The sequence below is a fragment of the Xiphophorus maculatus genome, chromosome 3, assembly GCF_002775205.1.
Source record: "Xiphophorus maculatus strain JP 163 A chromosome 3, X_maculatus-5.0-male, whole genome shotgun sequence".
NCBI classification, from domain to species: Eukaryota; Metazoa; Chordata; class Actinopteri; order Cyprinodontiformes; family Poeciliidae; genus Xiphophorus; species Xiphophorus maculatus.
Genome location: NC_036445.1, coordinates 13,687,331 through 13,704,917, shown reverse-complemented (window position 1 = coordinate 13,704,917; position 17,587 = coordinate 13,687,331). Strand labels below are relative to the sequence as shown.

At 40.4% G+C, this 17,587-nt stretch overlaps 1 protein-coding gene across 1 annotated transcript; it reads left to right on the top strand.

Moving 5' to 3' along the window:
* Positions 1 to 6,691: 6,691 nt before the first annotated feature.
* On the top strand, positions 6,692 to 16,858 carry LOC111608188. Its single transcript, XM_023331474.1, has 2 exons — positions 6,692 to 7,204; positions 13,175 to 16,858. Exon 2 carries the CDS (start codon positions 13,233 to 13,235, stop codon positions 16,221 to 16,223), a length of 2,991 nt encoding a protein of 996 aa, XP_023187242.1. The 5' UTR covers positions 6,692 to 7,204; positions 13,175 to 13,232; the 3' UTR covers positions 16,224 to 16,858.
* Positions 16,859 to 17,587: the final 729 nt, after the last annotated feature.

Here is a 17,587-nt window from a genome sequence, read left to right as displayed (position 1 = left end):
AGAAGCCCTTGTAAAGTCTCATTGTTTAAAAAAAATACACGTGCTAAAGCAGTTAATGTGTTCATTGGCAAATTTTGACGTCTTAAAAGAAGCCGCATAATATTTTGTGGACTGATGAGTGAGATTATTATCTTCGGGTCTCAGGGCCACAGATGGTTTGTCAGATGTGCTGCAAACACTGGATTCAATCCACAGCACACAGTGAAGGTGGTGAAGCATGATGGTGCAAGCATTATGTTATGGGGATGTTTCTTGTACTATGGCGTTGGTCCTATTTGTTGCGTAGCAGGGATCATGGATCAATTTGAGTACACCAGAATACGGGAAGAAGTCATGTTGCTGTATGCTGAGGAGGAAATGCCCTTGAAATGGGTGTTTCAACAAGACAGTGACCCCATACACACCAGCAAGCGAGCAAAGTCATGGTTACAGAAAAACAGAATTCAAGTAATGGAGTGGCCTGCACAATTCCCCGACCTTAATCCCACAGAAAACTTGTGAGCTGACATAAATATGCTGTTCATGAGGCAATACCAAGAACTGCAGAGGAACTGTGGAATGTGGTACAGTTGCCCTGGGCTGCAATACCTGTTGACCGGTGCCAGACGTCACCAGTCCATGTACCACAGATGTGAAGCAGTTATCAGAAACAGGGGTTATGCAACTAAATATTAATTTATGATTCTCAGGAAAGTAAAATCTTTTCTTAGTCTTTATGGAACGTTTTTGAATTGGTAAAGAAAGATGTCGACACACTGCTGTTTTTTGGCCATTATATTTTTTAACTTTCTGTAAAATATTATATTCAATTACTTTTTCCAATTGTCTTGCTTTGAAATAGAATGTGCAGTGTCCCCAATGTATTTGTGTTTATTAAAATACAATTTGAAAAATTGTGAAGTTTACTCACCTTTTTAAACACAATGCTATTATTATGATCATAACTGTAAATCAAAAAGTGTTAAGCTATTTGTCAATGTTTCCCTTACAATCTAAGAAAAAGACTGTTTTCTTTTTACAGTCTGGATATGTGGGTTAAGTTAGACCAATATCATAATAATAGGACTTTTTCTTCCTTAAAGCCTTGAAAAATATTAAACAAAAATGCTTGAGTTGGTTTAAAAAGCCAATTGTATTGTAATTATAACATACTAATATTGTGAGGGAAAATACATTCAAGCAGTTAAACAAAACCATTGGGTTAATAATGGTAGTAAAGCATCGTTAAGTTTTAAATTTCTGCTTACTTTATTTATGTCAGTACTTCACTAAATGCTTGGAGTCAAAATTACCACAGTAAAATTTTAACATTTTTATTTTGCTGAACTACTGCCCATTTATTTTCAGTGTAACAGTTAAATTTAATAGTCCTGTTATAGTATTATGCAATATTGTTCACCATAGGAATGTTTTAAAATCAACTTTTTCCCCACCCCTTTGTCTTACTGTAACAACAGCTCTCATCAAAGACAATTTAAAGAAAATGATGGAATTTTTCAGGCAAATACCACTTTTATTGTTATTATTTTTTAATACTAAAAATGTAACCCTCGCTGTTATGAAATGAGTCAAATGAGACCTTTTAAAGTCAAACACCAACTACAAATGCATGCCTAGTGGGTTAATTGGTCTCTTTAAATTCCCTGTGAGTGTGTATGTGCATGGCTGTTTGTCCTATGTCTCTGTGTTGTCCCATCAGTGGCAACCTGTCCGGGGTGAACCTTGATTCTTGCTTTGTCACTGCTGGAGATCTGCATAGAATGGTGTCTGTTGGCATAAAGAGATAACCAAAATGGAAAGTTGTCAAGGCACTGCCCAAACTAGATTCACCTGGTCCACCTAAGCTTCCCCAAAACACCCCCTAGTATGATTCATTGCCACCAGTAATTGAAGAAGACCCAGACTGCCTGTGATTTTTTTCAACCAATTGTCAAGGGATACTCCCCCAAGAGGATGACATGCAAACATTTGACATGTGGCAAATATCCTATCATCCCAATCTGTTCGCATTGTCCCAACAAACTGGATGCAGCTCAGACATTTTAAACAGACTGAATATTAACTGAGCTTGTACATAAAACTCATGATAAAAAAATACCACTTCTGATTGCTGCTTAGAGGAGAGACTCCCTACTCCATCCCGATCCTTAAGGTAGTGTGATTGTCTGCCTGCTACAATTTTTAAAAATGCTGAACAAATTTCAGCATGACCTGAACAGATCACCAGCATCTTTCTTATGATTTTAGGATGGTTGTAGCTCTTGTGCTATTTCCCCCCTTTCATGATGCTGATTCTCTCTGAGTGTGGCCTCCTCATGCTGTGTTGATGATTCACCTGTTTGCAATTACCGCATCGGGACTGACAGGAGTCCTCAGTGGTGCCTGATTGTCCAAGGTGGTTACAACAATCAAGACTCCTTGTGTTTTCCTGTACGTTTTTGAGCTCAAACAACCTTTCTGGAACATACCTCAAATTCCCCCACCAGATCCTTTCTTAGATTCTCAAGTCACTTTGTGATTAAGACTACAAGCTCTGCTTAAGGCTTTTACCAACAAACAAGACACATAACACTAGACAGAAGTCAAGACATGCCAACTAACTAGTCAAAGCAAACTTTGAGAACCTTCCCAAGTACTCCACGTGGTCCAGGTGATGTTTTTGGGTGTATTTTTTCCAGTACCCAACTTACTTAGTGTTCCTGAAGAGCAATGGCTGGAAGACTGGCTGGCAGTGTTTTTTTGTTTTTTTTGTTTCAAGTCTTGCAAAAAAGAGATGTAGTTCTATCATTAGTAGGGAATGAGTGAAAACAACCTCGGTAGTAGATGCACCTTTGGCTGCAAGCAAAGCACAAAGTCTGTGTGGATAGGATAGAGGGAAGTGAAGTTGCTCAGAGGATGGAAGAAGCAAACTGTGTAATGAGAAAGTGACCTTTAATCAACCTCAGGTCAAGACGTCCTTAAGCAGGACAGAGAACTCCATCTAAAGCAGGCCTGATGGCTAATTCAGGTTGGGCAAAACTAAAGTTTATTTCTCTCTTCTTTTACGGAGCTGTGATCGACGAGGTTATGGGTGTCAGTAGCTGAACGAGCCCATAAAGTCTACCATCTAGACAAGAAACTTTGGGCTTTCCTTCCAAGCAGTTTACTTTGCTCATGTCTAGAGGGACCAAAGGCCTTAGAACAAGGTGAAGAGGATATATGAGCTGCAGAGGGCTGTTTCGTGTATGAGGAAATAACCCCAAGAATTCCGAATCATTTAGCTTGTCATCAACAAGCTAAATGGGGACCATTGACAGACTCCCCTGAGGACCTCTGCTTGGCTTCAACCTTGGCTTTTTTTTTTTTTTTCGGTGGCCCTAATCCTCTTCCGTATAATGTGTGGGTATTTCCCTATGGGAAATGCAGAGAATCTGCTCAACATTGACAGATGAGCATGGATGAGCATAGGGGATCCCTGGAAGAAAAACCAAATCGAGGCTGCTAACGACTGGAGCAAAGGGTTGAGGTATGGATCCAAGGAGGACATTGAGGATGAACATACAGTCTGTGGAATAGTTTAGATCAGTTTAGATCCCAACCCTGGTCCTCAAGACACACTGCCCTGTTTTAGGTATTTTCTTGCTTCAGTCCGGCTGATTTCAATTGATGACTAATTAACAGGCATTTGTTGAAGTGCAATCAGTTGAATCAGGCACATTAAAGCAGGGAAACCTCTAAAACAGTGGACAGTGCGCCTTGAGGACCAGGGTTGGAAAACACTGGTTTAGATCAAGTCAAACATATGTCTAAGTGTGGCTCAGTCAAAGTACAGAAGTACAAACTATAAATGCAATGGAGAATCTGTTGCGAGATTTGAAAATTGTTGCTCAAAGATGCTTTCCATTCAGTAATATAGTTATTTTGCAAAGTTGAGTGAGCAAAAATATTTGCTCTCCACATGTACAAAGCCTGTAGGAACATACCCCAAAATACTTCCAGCTGTCTTCTTCTTCTCTTTTGGCTTTTCCCTTCAGGAGTTGCCACAGTCTGTCTCCATTTAGTCCTATCCTCTGCATCCCCTGCCCTCACATCAACCAAGTCCATGTCCTCTTTCACCACATCCATAAATCTCCTTTGTGGTCTTCGTTTTGCTGGTTCTGCCATATATTCACTTAAAGCGGATTTATCACAGATCCTTGCCATACTTTTAGATATTTTGAGGGGAAAAAAAATTTAAAATGATGTCATTTTCTTTCATTTCAGAATTGTATTATTTGTGTTTTTGTCTCACATCAGACCCCGATAAAATACATAAAAGCTTATTTCTTATACTGCTCTTATTGCTCTTCAGTCATCATCACAGCTAATTGTTTATGAATGCAAAAGGTACTGCTAAGTATTTCACCATCACTGACTACTGTGCAGACCGCAAAATGCAACCTTCCACACATCACACAACAGACCTGCAAACCAAAGTGCCACTTGTCTCTGCTTTGGCATTGCCTCTTTCACATCTCACTCAGATGTAGCCTATCTACCTACCTAGTTTTCTTATACCCAAGTTCCATTATTTGTCTACTATACCTGTCTATCCTTCATCAGAGTTCTCAATCTTGTATCTATTTTTATTTCACCCACATCCGAAATGAATCCAGCCTTGATTGCACTGATTACTCACTGGGAAGATGTAGTTGTTTTATCCTCCCTTCCTGCCTCTCTTTCTCTGTCTGTGCGTGTGTGTATCTGTGTGAGAGGTCTTGATTGCAGAAAAAAGATTGGTTCCTGAGGACTTTGAAGAGTCCCACCAGCTGCAATGGCTTCTGCTGAAGCTCCTCCTTGAATTAATCAACCCAGCTAACGTCACTCACAACGCAGACTCTGTAGCTCTGTTTTTTTGTTTATTGTTTGATATTTCTGTGTACAGCTGTTTTTTTTTTATTATTATTATTGTTATTAGCGGTGTCAATGAATATTAAAAGCACTGTACAACATTGCTTTACTGACTGTTGTTCAGTGAGTAATTACAGCGCTTTATTTTCTATTTCATTTTATGTTACAGACTTATTCCAGATTGTATTTAATAATCTACTTCCTCAAACTTATACACACAGACATCTCATTATGACAATGTGGAAAAAGGGTTTTGAGATTTTTGCAAATTAATTAAAAATGGAAAAACAAGAAATCACATACGTAAATATTCACAGCCTTTGTTTAATACTTTGTTGATATACATTTAACAACAATTACAGACTCCAGTCTTTTTGAATATGATGCAACCTGCTTGGCTCAACTATCTTTACACAGTTTCACCCATTTTTCTTTGCAGTTCTTCTCGAGCTCCAATGGGTTGGATGGGAGATTTATGTGCAACTGTTTTCTGATTTCTCCAGAGATGTTCAATGAAATTCTAGTCTGGACTTTCTGCTCCAGAACGTTCACACAGTGGTTTTGAAGCCACTCCTTTGAGATCTTGGTCATATGTTTTGGGTCTTTGTCCAGCTGAAAAATTAACTATCGCCCCAGTGTAAGGTCAAGGTGCTCTGGAACAGGTTCCCATCCAGGATGTTGCTGTACATTGCTGCATTCATCTTTCCCTCTTCCTCACTAGTCTGCCAGTCCTTCTGCTGCAAATAAATCCCATAGCATGATGCTGCCACCACCATGCATCATCACCATGTAGGAATGGCATTGGCCTGCTGATGATTCGTGCCTAGTTTCCTCCAAACTTGATGCCTGGCAAACACACCACAGAGTTCAACCTTTGTCTCAGGTGCCTTTTGGCAAACTCCAGACAGGTTACCATCTGCCTTTTATTAAGAAGTGGCTTTTATCTGGCAACGCTACCATATATATATATGGAATATTTATGTTAATGTGATTTCTTGATTCCAGTAAATTTCCCAAAATCCCAAAATAAAACATACCCACATTGTCATAATGGGGTATTTGTGTGTAAAATTTTGAGGAAAGAGATTAATTTAATTCTAGTTCGGACAAGGCTGTAACTTAACAAAATGTGGAAATATTGAAAGGGCTGCGAATATTTTCCAGATGCACTGTCGTTATCGCTATTCATTTTATACACAATGTGTGACAAGGTGGTGCAGTTCTCAGCATTGGGGCCTTGCAGCAAGAAGGTTTTGGATTTAATTGCAAGTCTGGGGTCGTTCAGCAAGAAGATCACATATTCTTTTGTAAATGATTTCTCTCCAGGTACTCTGACTTCCTGTCAGTATACCTTACTCTAAATTGCTCTTGGGTTGAGTGTGTCCACGCATGGTTATTTGTCTTTTTGTTGTCCTATGATGGATGGATGGACGGCCAGTCGTCCATAAGATTGCGAACTAAACAAAGAATTCACAATGTTATTATTGTTAAGGAGCCAAACCTGCTTATTAGAAATATCTAAGTTTTGCCAGTGACTCCCTTATTTGCTGTGGATGATATGTTCGATCTATTTTTTTGTTATTTACAAACAGTTGTGAAAACTAACTATCTTTGTGCTGATAATGTTTCAGGGTATCACAACAGACCACAAAGACACACAATTTAGCCACAATCCCTTACGGAACTACCTTGTGCAACTTTTTGCTCAAGTCTTAACAAAAATGCTCCTCACAATGTGGCAGCAATATTGGAGTTGAACAAAGACTGCAATGGATTGTTTACGCCTTTCCATCTACATTTGGGCCCAATTAATCTGTATCTATACTAAAACAACACACAATCGACCAGGAAAATTATTAACTATTCCATACAACTTATTTAAAAAAAAAAAAATCCTGATGTATCCCTTTAAGAGTTGACTCTAGCACTGAAATGGGGGGAGGAGGACAGAAGGCGGTGGGGGTTGGTTGGGGGAGGTTTGTGTGCCTTTGTCTATTTCTTGCCCCCCCCCAGCGGTAAAATGCAATGACCGCCCCTGCTCACTTTGACCTGTCAAATTCACTGTGGGCTCGGACACGAATGCCGTCCAAGCACGCATGCGCCGTGCGCAGTATTCCGCGCCTTCTGCAGGAGCGGTATGAGCTCCAGGGCTCGGTGATCTTCCTCCTGGCACAGCATCACGTTTGTTCAGCACCGAGCCCAGCTGCCACAGTCGCGGTGCTTCCCCAGAGAGACCAGGCTTCGCATGGCTAGATGTCTGCCGAGCCCATTGCTCCTCTCCCTCGCTGCCTTTGTGTTTGTTTTCCGACAGAAAACGCTCCTTTCCCAGTAGCTGGTGAGTATGTTTGGGTGGTTGCTCTGGTCCTGGAGCTCCGTAGCTCTCCACCGCTGGTTGTTTCGTACCTCTCGGGCCTCCTCCAGAACGTGGTCAGCCTCGTCCTTCCCGTGGTTAGCCTTCAGTCTAGCAGCCCCTCCGAGATGCTGGAGGACAACCTAGCGTGAAGGCTAGATGCTAACCTAAACAATTGCCGCAGAGAAAACGGAGCACGTTTTTTTAGCGGCTCTTCAACTTAAACAGAACAAGTCGGCATTTTATTTACAACACATTTAGCGATAGATTGAAACGTAAATGTGGAAACCTGTTACCTCGGTGCTCCGGGGGTTTTACCCTAATTAGCCAGCTAACCTTACTGCTCGGCACTGTTTATTTTTTAAAGCAGCGTTGAGTTTCTGCTCACCGTGACTCTCTGACCTGCTTACTTGCCAATTAGCATAGACTTCTGAAACAGAAATGTGAAAATCTAGATGTTTTCTTGGCTGGTTTTAAACTAATTTAACTAATGAATGCTTACGCTTTAAGTTTGATTCTGAACGGCCCTTCTGCACATTTTGCTCCGAGGTGTGTTATTATACTCTTACTTCCAATACTTGCACTACTTGTTTTCTGTTTGTTTTTTTACCCTAAACCGTTTTGTAATAACAAATCAACAAATCTGTGTGTATTTGATTTGGATTTATGTGATGGACCATCACCGTATAGTACATCATTGTAAAGTGGAAGATAAATAATAGATGGTTTCGCAAAAGAAATTTGAAAATTGTGGTTTGCATAAGTATTCAGCTCCCTGCACTCTGATATCTCAACCTAAACTCTCATGCTGAGGAGGGATAGCTGTAATGGCATAAGATAAGATAGACAGAGATAAGATAAATCTTTATTGTCATTGTCACAAGGACAACGAAATTCAAAGGGTGCCATCAGTCGGTGCACATGCCCAAAAACAAAAAATAACTGTCTCACAATTCACACACAACGCAAGAATCAACAAGCAACTGGCAAAAAATAAAAATAAGAACAGCCACATTCTCAGATACATCATTTATGATGATTAATGGTTGTTTTTGATTGCATTTAGTTTTGTTATTGCTATCGGGTAGAAACTGTCTCTGAGACGGTTGGTTCTTGTTCTGGTTGCTCTGTATCTTCTGCCTGAAGGCAGCGGTGTGAACAGAGAATGTCCGGGGTGAGAAGTGTCCTTTGTGATGTGTTGTGCTTTTCTTAGACAGCGGTCGCTGTGCAGGTCCTCCAGTGAGGGGAGAGGGCAGCCAAGGATTATTTGGGCTGTATTCACAACCCTTTGGAGAGCTTTCCTTTAAGCAGCCAACGTATGATTGAAAACTTATGGCTCACACCACCCTGAACGTACTATTTTGATGCATGGTGGTAGCTGCATCATCGCCTGAAGCTGTGGTGAGGTTTGACCTTCCAGCAGAACTGTGACCCTAAAAGAAAAAGCAAAACTTTCAGTCTGCAGATGTGCAAAGCTAGTGTAGATCCTTAAAGACTTGCAGCGTTGCAGTCTCGCTATTTTACACATTAGGAATTCAGAATAGTTATAAATGCACAGTTTGACATGTATATATTTAATAACTTTAAAACTGTCATTCTTCCCCAGTTTCACGTAATGCACAACGTTTTGTTGCTCTATCACATGAATATGTTTATGGGTTTTGAATACTTCTGTTTGGAACTTGTTCATCTAAGCTGAAATAAGCCTGATAGAAATAATTGAAACTGAAATTATTCTTATTTGGTGTTTAAGGGGTGGAGATGAAGATGAAGACTTTATTCAATGTTTCTCTCTGACATATGAGAATAATAAATTAGAGGAAGAATGAAAAAGTTCATAAGCATTATATCTTAACAGCAAAAGGGAAATACAACAGAAAAAGACATGATTTGCTCTCCTTGAGGAAGAGTGAATGTAGCCACCATGTTTTGTAGTTGAAGCTGAAGTGGATGTGTTCCCAATGGAACTGGGAACTGCAGATCCCAATGGATTGACAGTTTCTGTCCATATCTAAAGATTTCAGACACCCTTCACAAACCTTCTGGCAAAAATAAAATCATAACTCTTAGTAGTCAAATTTACTTTGCTGCTAAAATATTAGAATATTTGCATTCTGTACTTTATCTCCGAAGTACATAAATTGTACTATGAAGCGAGAAATGTAATCAGTTTTTTCTTGGACCTTTTCTAGCTTTTATGGCAACATGAATTGTTTAAGGCAGTGTTCTCGTATTGCAAATTTTATCTGTGTCTCTGCTTCAGCACACCTGGCTCCAGTATAAGCTCAGTAGCAGAGCTCTGTAGCGTGAATCCGTTTTACCATTTAATTAAAGTGTGTAGGACAAGGGACGCATCTAAAAGTTGCAGGACTCCAGCCCTCGAGGAATGGAGTTTCAGACCACTGGAGTACATCCTCGGTGCATTCAAAGCTTACTGAATGTAAAATGAAAAGCGTCAGTGAATAAGCTGTTTGTTAATTAATTTACTAATCAAAGAAAATGTGAATCTTTGGCCTTGATGCAAACAGAGTATGTTTCTTTGTATCAAAGCTGTTGATTACTAATGAGGAAAAATTAGCTTCTTTTAACTGACAGATTCATTATTGTATACCCAGGGTTCTGGCTTTATGAGAGAAAAAAAACATAAAGGCTACAGACACTTGCTTTGATGTATAATTTCTCAATTTTCTGTTAGACATAAACTTTTGCAAGTTTTACCTCAAGGTCGAACAATCAAACAACCAAGCATCCTATTGATTACATCTGATATATGGGCTTACAGAGAATTTTTAAAAATCTGTGTTACATTCTCTTTAAGCATGCTCGTATATAAACTCCATAGTTTCTCAAAAACTTCTCTGCCTTTTCTTTAAAGGAAATCCTGATTTCTGCTGCATGCTGGCTCTTATGTACTCTAATCCGCCATCTTTCCAGCTTTGATTACAGCTCTCATGGAGTCAGATGTGATTTTCAACATGTGTGTATGTGGGGAAACTAGGATTTCTCTCCAGACCTGATTCTTCAGACACTATCAGATGTTATGTAGGGCTGCGTATTAGAAAGTCTTGCCGTGGCAATAGTATTGCGATCATGGCATGTGGCAGTTGTCTTCCTTCTTCCCTTTCTGATCTGTTCTCTCATAACTCTGTGGCCTTTAGCATTCAGGACAAGGTCATTTGTGTCCGGTTTAAGCATCTGCTGTCGTGAGAATCTGTTCAACTAGATAAATATTACATTAGCATAAACAATCCAAGAATATAACAGTTGGAATGTATTAGCCAAAAATTATAGCACTCCAAACAGTGATGATATAATGTGCAGTCCTGATGTCATGTAATAAAGCAGCTCAATGATTGAAACAAGGGAAAATAATTGTAGTACACAAAAATATTGATATATCAGATTTTGTTTATTATTATTACATTAAAAAATAGATTGTTTCTTTAATTTTCTTTTGTTTATGTAATACTATGTCACTTTAAATAAAACTTGATTTAAAAATATAATTTTTTTTGTTCAGGAATATGAACTTTAACAAAGATAAAATAGTAGAACAGATTATTCCCACACTAAGACATTTTGACTTAATAAATACGTTAGGAAAATATCTTAAACATAAAGCTGGTCTAACTTTGTACAGAATGATGGCAAGTAATATAGTTTCATTTACATGTTGCAAATGTTTCAGCGGCTTTGTTGTGTCTCGTGAAGCTTTCTCCACATTCTAGTTGGTCTCAATTCAGTCGAGTGATGTCTTCTCCCAGATGGTAGATTAACTCACGACTTGGTGGCTCTCTTGACTAGTCGGTAATGATTCAGTAGGCTCCCTTTTAGTATTCCTCCTTCAAAATGATCACCAGCGAAGGAACCAAGACCCTGATGACTCTCTAGTCATCCTTACCGATCGTTGCAGTCTTCCTGTCAGCTAGACTGCAGTTCCTGTTGCCAAGATGGGAAAGCAGCTTGTAGGGGAGGCTCTGAGGACTGCTGTGGTGAGGATGGAGGAGGGGAATTTTCTCCTGCCTTAGCCTCCCGAGGAGTTGTTCTCGCTGCAGAGCTTTCTTCATCAGTCATGTGGACTACTAGATATTTAGCACTGCTGTACCACTGATAACCTTTATAGGGGAGCTGCTGATGCTCAATGGAGATAAATATTTATATTCAGCCTTTTTTCTAAAGCTGCCAATAAGGGATGTGGTGCTTGGTCTCCACACCACCTCCACAAGTACTTTTCTTGTCGTTTCATTCTCTTCCCAAGGAATCCCACTGCGGTTGTATCATTGATGCATGCAATACACTGGTTTGGGCTGAATTTGATATCATAGTCATGCGCCATCTCTTCTTGTATTATTGCCTGACATTGTCCTAAATTAAAGGCCTCATAGCCATACTGATGTAAACATGATTGTCAATATACATTCCTGGCATCCTGTTGCATGATTCTGGATGGGATGTATTAGAAAGCAAGTGAACATTTCGGCGTCATTGTAAAGCAGACACAAAGCACAGACTAAAGGATTAGTGACTGGGTCAAAACATCTCCAATACTGCAGCTGCTAAGAGGTGCTTTCTGGCAGGACAATGGACTCTACCACTAAACAAAAAATGGTTCTATGAGCTTGGACATTGGAGGCCCTGCCTTGCTTAGTTACAAGACTCGAATAATCTACTGTCAATGTTTTAGTGCCAGAGAACAAGTGTTATGTCTGATTTATATAATTCAAGCTGTAATTTTACTGTGATAAAAGGTTTTTGTTTATATTTTACCTAAATTATCCAACCCCTATCTGCACTGTTAAAATTTTTGGAACTAATCTATGGTTACATACCTAAAGGTATATTCCAAAAAAAACTGTCTTCAAGTTACAGAAAGCTCTGATGACTCGGCAGCTTTTGTGACCTTGTTCTTGGGTGGGATGTTGTCAGAAACAAAAACATGCGTATCATGATTGAAACAGTCCATGTTAAGGCATTTCAATACTACAAGATATTAAGATGACAGTAGCAGGTGTATTATTGGTATGTAGAATGCATGTTCAATTGGAAGAGATCATCTAACAATTACAGAACTTCTTTCTGATGTGAATATGGGATACACTGATATTGCTGCGACAATTTATTCAGAATATATTGTGCAGCCCTAGATCTGCGGCCGCTGTTTATGACCGATTCACTGTCGGAGGTCTTTTACAATCCGGCAGAACTAAAACCATGCCATTTAATATAATCTTTGTTTAATATTATTATTAAAATTACACTAACTGATCAATTTTAGTAAAACTTAAATACAAAAAAAAAATTCTGATAAAGCATGGACATAATGGTATATTGTTCAGCAGCAAACCACAGCTAAGAAGAACATGAGGAGTTTAAAATATAATTTTTTTCATCATTTGTGACAAGAATGAACTCAAAACCAACTTGTTTGTCCTTGTAGAGATCTGGTTAGAATCTACTGCTGCAGAATATAATTTCTGTAAAAAAAAAAACCAAAAAAAAAACCTGATGACTCTGCTGATGGCAATTTGGCACAGCTGTCTCTTTAGGTCGGAATCCAGCTTCTTCCTCAGGTGCTCTGTGAGGTCAGGTGTTGAAGAAAACGTAGCCAATACACCCGGAAGGCCTGCCAAAGCAGAGGGATTGTAGCAGCTTTTAATTGTTTATATATTTAATGTAGTAAAAAGGAAGTGCTTATTGGTTTCCCATGACAATATTGTTTCTTTTACCGTTTTTGAAAATGAAATCCCTTACACTGTCTTTTTTTTTTTTTTTGTAAGATTTGCAATGTCCAGCTCCTTCTTTGTTACATGTATAGAATATACACAGAATAACCCTTTTTATGGACAGAAAATGAATTAAATGATCAATTTAGGGTTGGCAGTGAAAATATTTTCACTCGAAAACATGTTTTATGTTGGTGACATTAATTTGTGTGTGTTTGTGTCTGATTTATAGGAATCCCAAGAGCTTGACCAGAAGACCACGCTTTGCATTGTGACGTTTCACCGCCACAATGCTGGGGTTGCAGGGAAATTCTTCAACGCCCAAAGTGTATCGCTGCGTGGCGTGTTCAGACACCTTCAATGGATTAGCCTCCCTACTGGTACATCAGGCTACTCATGCGAGTGCCGAGCCCAAGAGCTCTACCCCCCCTCCTGCACGGCCTAACAACAGTCTGGTGGAAAGCCAGGTTACGAATGATGTCCCAGCTATTGAAAAGCCTGTTTCATTGGCTCATCTGTCTGACAGCCCTGCAAATTCTTTCTACATTTGTGATTGTGGGGACGAATTTCTAGACTTCCATCTCATGCTGGAGCATAAACGTTCACATGTCCGCCAGCAACAGCAACCTGTGGAGGATAATGTTTCCCTGCCTGATGGAACGGGGAATAATCATGTCTTTTCAGCCCAAAAAACATCATTCGCCCCCGTTCTAGAGGCAGGTTTAGACCTCAGCTCCCCCTCCACTTCCAAGTCCTCAGGCTCTGAGGTACCCACATCAAATGCACTTTCAAGAGATGTGGCCTTGGAAGACAGTGTTGCCATGGTAACCCCTCCTCATGGCCAGCACACACCCCCTCAAGATGTCAGTGTGAAACCAATTGAGGGCATGTCTACCACAGGAGAGCCTTTGCCAGAGAGCAAAGAAGACATGGATTTGGAGGAGAACACCAATTCTGTCTCACTCTCTGATCAGCTGGAAAATGTGCAAAAAAACAACATCCTCATGAAGCTGTTGGCTTCTGCGTATCAGAACTGCTTACCGTCTTCCGATTCTGAGAATGAAAGCAAACACAATGTCATCCCAAAGCAGGAAGACATTCCTATCGATATAAGCCCAGTAGCTAAAGCCGAAGCGTCTCAGAACAATGATCTCTCCATTGTCCAGATGAGGCGGCTGCTTGTTAAACCTGGAATAAAGACAAAGGCCCCACCCATCAGCAGAGTTCTGGCTTCAAGTAGGAAGAGAGTCGTTTCTCTTACTAAGACTATGTCTCCTGTTGTGGTTCTGGAGACCCGCCAAAAGCTCATGGATCCAACTTTAAAAGGGCTTTATGGAAGATATCAATGTGGCCGCTGTCGTAAGGTCTTTCCAAACTTGGACAGATTGACAGAGCATCATTTTTTGCACAAAAAAGAAAGGATTAAATGTTGCCGCCGTTGCAAACAGCTCATTATTGGACGGCTGCCTTTTTCTGACAATCACGTCTGCATTCAGATGAGAAACAACTGGCCAGCAAAGAATCTTCAAAACAAATCGCCCTTTGGCTCCAAAATGGTGCCATTTCATAGTCTGAGCAATGCCAAAAAGGTTTACTTCTGTCCGTTGTGCAAAAACAGCTATGCTCGAAGGTGGAACCTTAAAACACACAGGTGTCATGGTGCTAAGTCGGGCATCCAGGGTCAGGTTAGTCCTTCATTTCAGAGAATGTCAACGCTGACGTCAAACCTTGGTGCCCAGATGGTAGTCAAGGATGCAAATGAAGGATTTAAGACTGTCTCTGTGGGAACTGAACCTGGTGCTCACATCAAAGTTGAGGGGACTTCTCAAGATTCAGGGCTGTCTCCTGTTTCACAGTTGGCTTGGATGCCTCCTGCAAGAACTTTCCCCCCATTTTCCTTAAAAGCCTCCATGATCGATTCGCTTCAGGACCCTTCACTGGCTTCCCTCGAGGAAGAAGATGAAAACTGGAAAATGGAGGAGAGTAACAGGGAAAACGGCAACGAGGGGCAGTGGACAATCCCCTTAGACGATGAGATTCAGATGCTCAGTTCCACCAACAAACTAGGCAACAACAGACACCTGACTCAGTCTGGATCTGTCGAATACACAGAGATACCCCCCCATGCTCTGCCCTACTTTGTCAGAGAAGGAGTAAGGCGTTACCCTTGTAGCAGGTGTCACAAAACCTACAGTAAAGCGTCGACTTTGAGACGCCACCTGCTGCTCTGTGGAGTCAGGCCACCTGGGTTTGGGACTGTAGCTCAGAGTCAGCCTCACCGTGCCACACCTCTAAACACCACTAACATGAAACCAATGTTTTCCTGCTTTGTCTGTGGGAGGGCCTTCAACCGCAAAGACAACATGATGACCCACAGGAAGAGATGTCAGCTGAAGCGAACAATGTCTGGTCTGGATGGAGGGATCATGCTGCAGGGCTTGCAAGGCGACACGCCAGCTGATGGTCAGATCCAGGAGGAGAGCAGTGCTGGAAACTGGGGCATCATGTCTCTGCCATCTGTGCTCCCAAGGAGGGTGACGTGCGAGTGTGGGGTGGGATTTACATCCCCGAGGCTCCTCCTAGAGCATCTACAGAAGCATGCACAAGAGTCTTACACATGCCCAACCTGCGGAGAGACCGTTAATTCCTGGGCTGACTATGAGGTTCACCTGCAAATCCACATGCATCCTCAGCACAAGCTGGCAAAGGGACACCGATCGCAGCCTCTTTTACTAAGACTGCAGCAGCCCCAGCCCACCCAGTCAGTGCTTCCACCACTGCAGAAACCGCCACGCTCAGAGCCATCCCAACACCTACATCTGCTCTCCGTAAAAAAGGGGCAGCGGATTGTGTGCACCCGGTGCGGGAATAGTTTTGCCACCCGCTGTTCCCTTCGTAGGCACATATCCTGGAATCGCTGCAAAGGCATGCGGGCCGTGAACCCCCCCACAAATCCACCCAAAACCTTCCACTGTTCTCACTGCAACTCTGACTTCCCCAACAGCATCAGCCTTGTGTTCCACCAGAGGAACGGCGCATGCAAACCTGCCATCAAGCCCGTCCGCTGCCCTGTTTGTTTTCGCTGGTTTGGCACCATGGACAGTCTGCAGAAACACCTGCTCACTCACAAGCAGTCCGACTCGTTCCGCTGCGACGTGTGTCAGGGAACATACCGGAGCCTCAAGTCGCTCAAGAATCACCGTAGGAGGATTCATCGCATTCTGATCGGACAGCCAAAGTCAAAGCCGACTGCCGAATGCCATCTGGATTTAACTGACTGAAGGTCTCTCATAAAAATTGTGTGTATAAAAAGTGTCCATTTTTATATATTTTTTGTTCCTTTCATAATTTCAGATAATTTTCACTTTGCAGAGTCTAAGGTACTGGAGGGCAAATTTGTAAGCTGTTTTAGAAAAACTTTTAGAAGTTATTTTAGCTTGCAGCTGCTTATAAATTAACTTTGTCAGAGTGTACATTTTAGGTTTGAATTTAATCCCTGCCATTCATTAACCTTTTGAGTCTGTAAATTATTCCATAACTACTTAATAATCAAAATCCGTTCACGTTTGGTGATGTAGCTTCCTGTTGTTCTTGATGTTAATAAACATACAAGGGTGTGCAATGTCTTGAGTGTATTTTTAGTTCTGATACATTGATTTAAGGTAAAGTCCATTTTTTTATATTCTTAAAAATGTAAGTTAAATTCATGAAGTTTGACTTGACTTAATATACCCTTCTTAGCACACTACAGCAATTAATAGAAGCTTAACACTTAAACTCAGTATAACCCACATAGGGTAACAGGTCTTAAGTGTAAATTTGAATTTCAAGTCATGTATTTTTATTTTTTATTTTTTTTCTTCCCCTCAAGGTTTGTATCCTTAAAATGTGTGGAGCGGTAATAAAGATGCTGCAGAAAAAATGAAGGTACTTCACTGTCTTCATTACAAAGTGTCAGGTCTTTAAATTAGAATTTTGTAGATGAGATAATTCATGTTTTGAGAAGTTAAAAATGTGGTTTAGGGATTTAATATGAAACTTAACGTATTGCAGTTGCTGCATCTAATTTTTACTTGGTGTGAAAAAAAAAATGCTTAGTCTGTTGCAAAATTTGAAGTCAAATGTTTTAACTGACCAAAAACAAGCATTTATAATCTGCGTTGAACATGCCGTTAACAGTAAATCCCCTGAATGTTGCCTGTACTAAAAACGTCTATTTGGGTGACACAAAAAACGAAATTGTCTGGTATTTGTTGCAATCTAATTTACATACATTCAAATTGTATTTCTACACAGTTTTGTGTGATAGGAAGACACCTGACTGAGCTCTGGAAATAAGTAACAATTTGTTTTTCTATTTGTTTAGGTTGTGATTTCACAATTAAGAAGTGAAAGGGAAAGGTACATGATTGTCAATTTTCTAGAAACTAAATTTTAAGAGTTTTAAAGTCATATGTACCTACATATTTATATTTTAAGTGGTTAAAAGGAAATGTAGATCTAGTACACATATATCATCAATGACCATTTCTTACACCTTCATCTGTTATGAATATGAAAGGTGTTCAATGATTGGAAGGAACAATTAAGATTTTACAATAGGCTTATATCTCTACCTCATTTTATTTAGTTAGTGGATGACTGT

Bases quoted from the DNA above. Each gene is read 5' to 3' on its own strand.
- LOC111608188 (XM_023331474.1), top strand. From the start codon at position 13,233: ATGCTGGGGTTGCAGGGAAATTCTTCAACGCCCAAAGTGTATCGCTGC.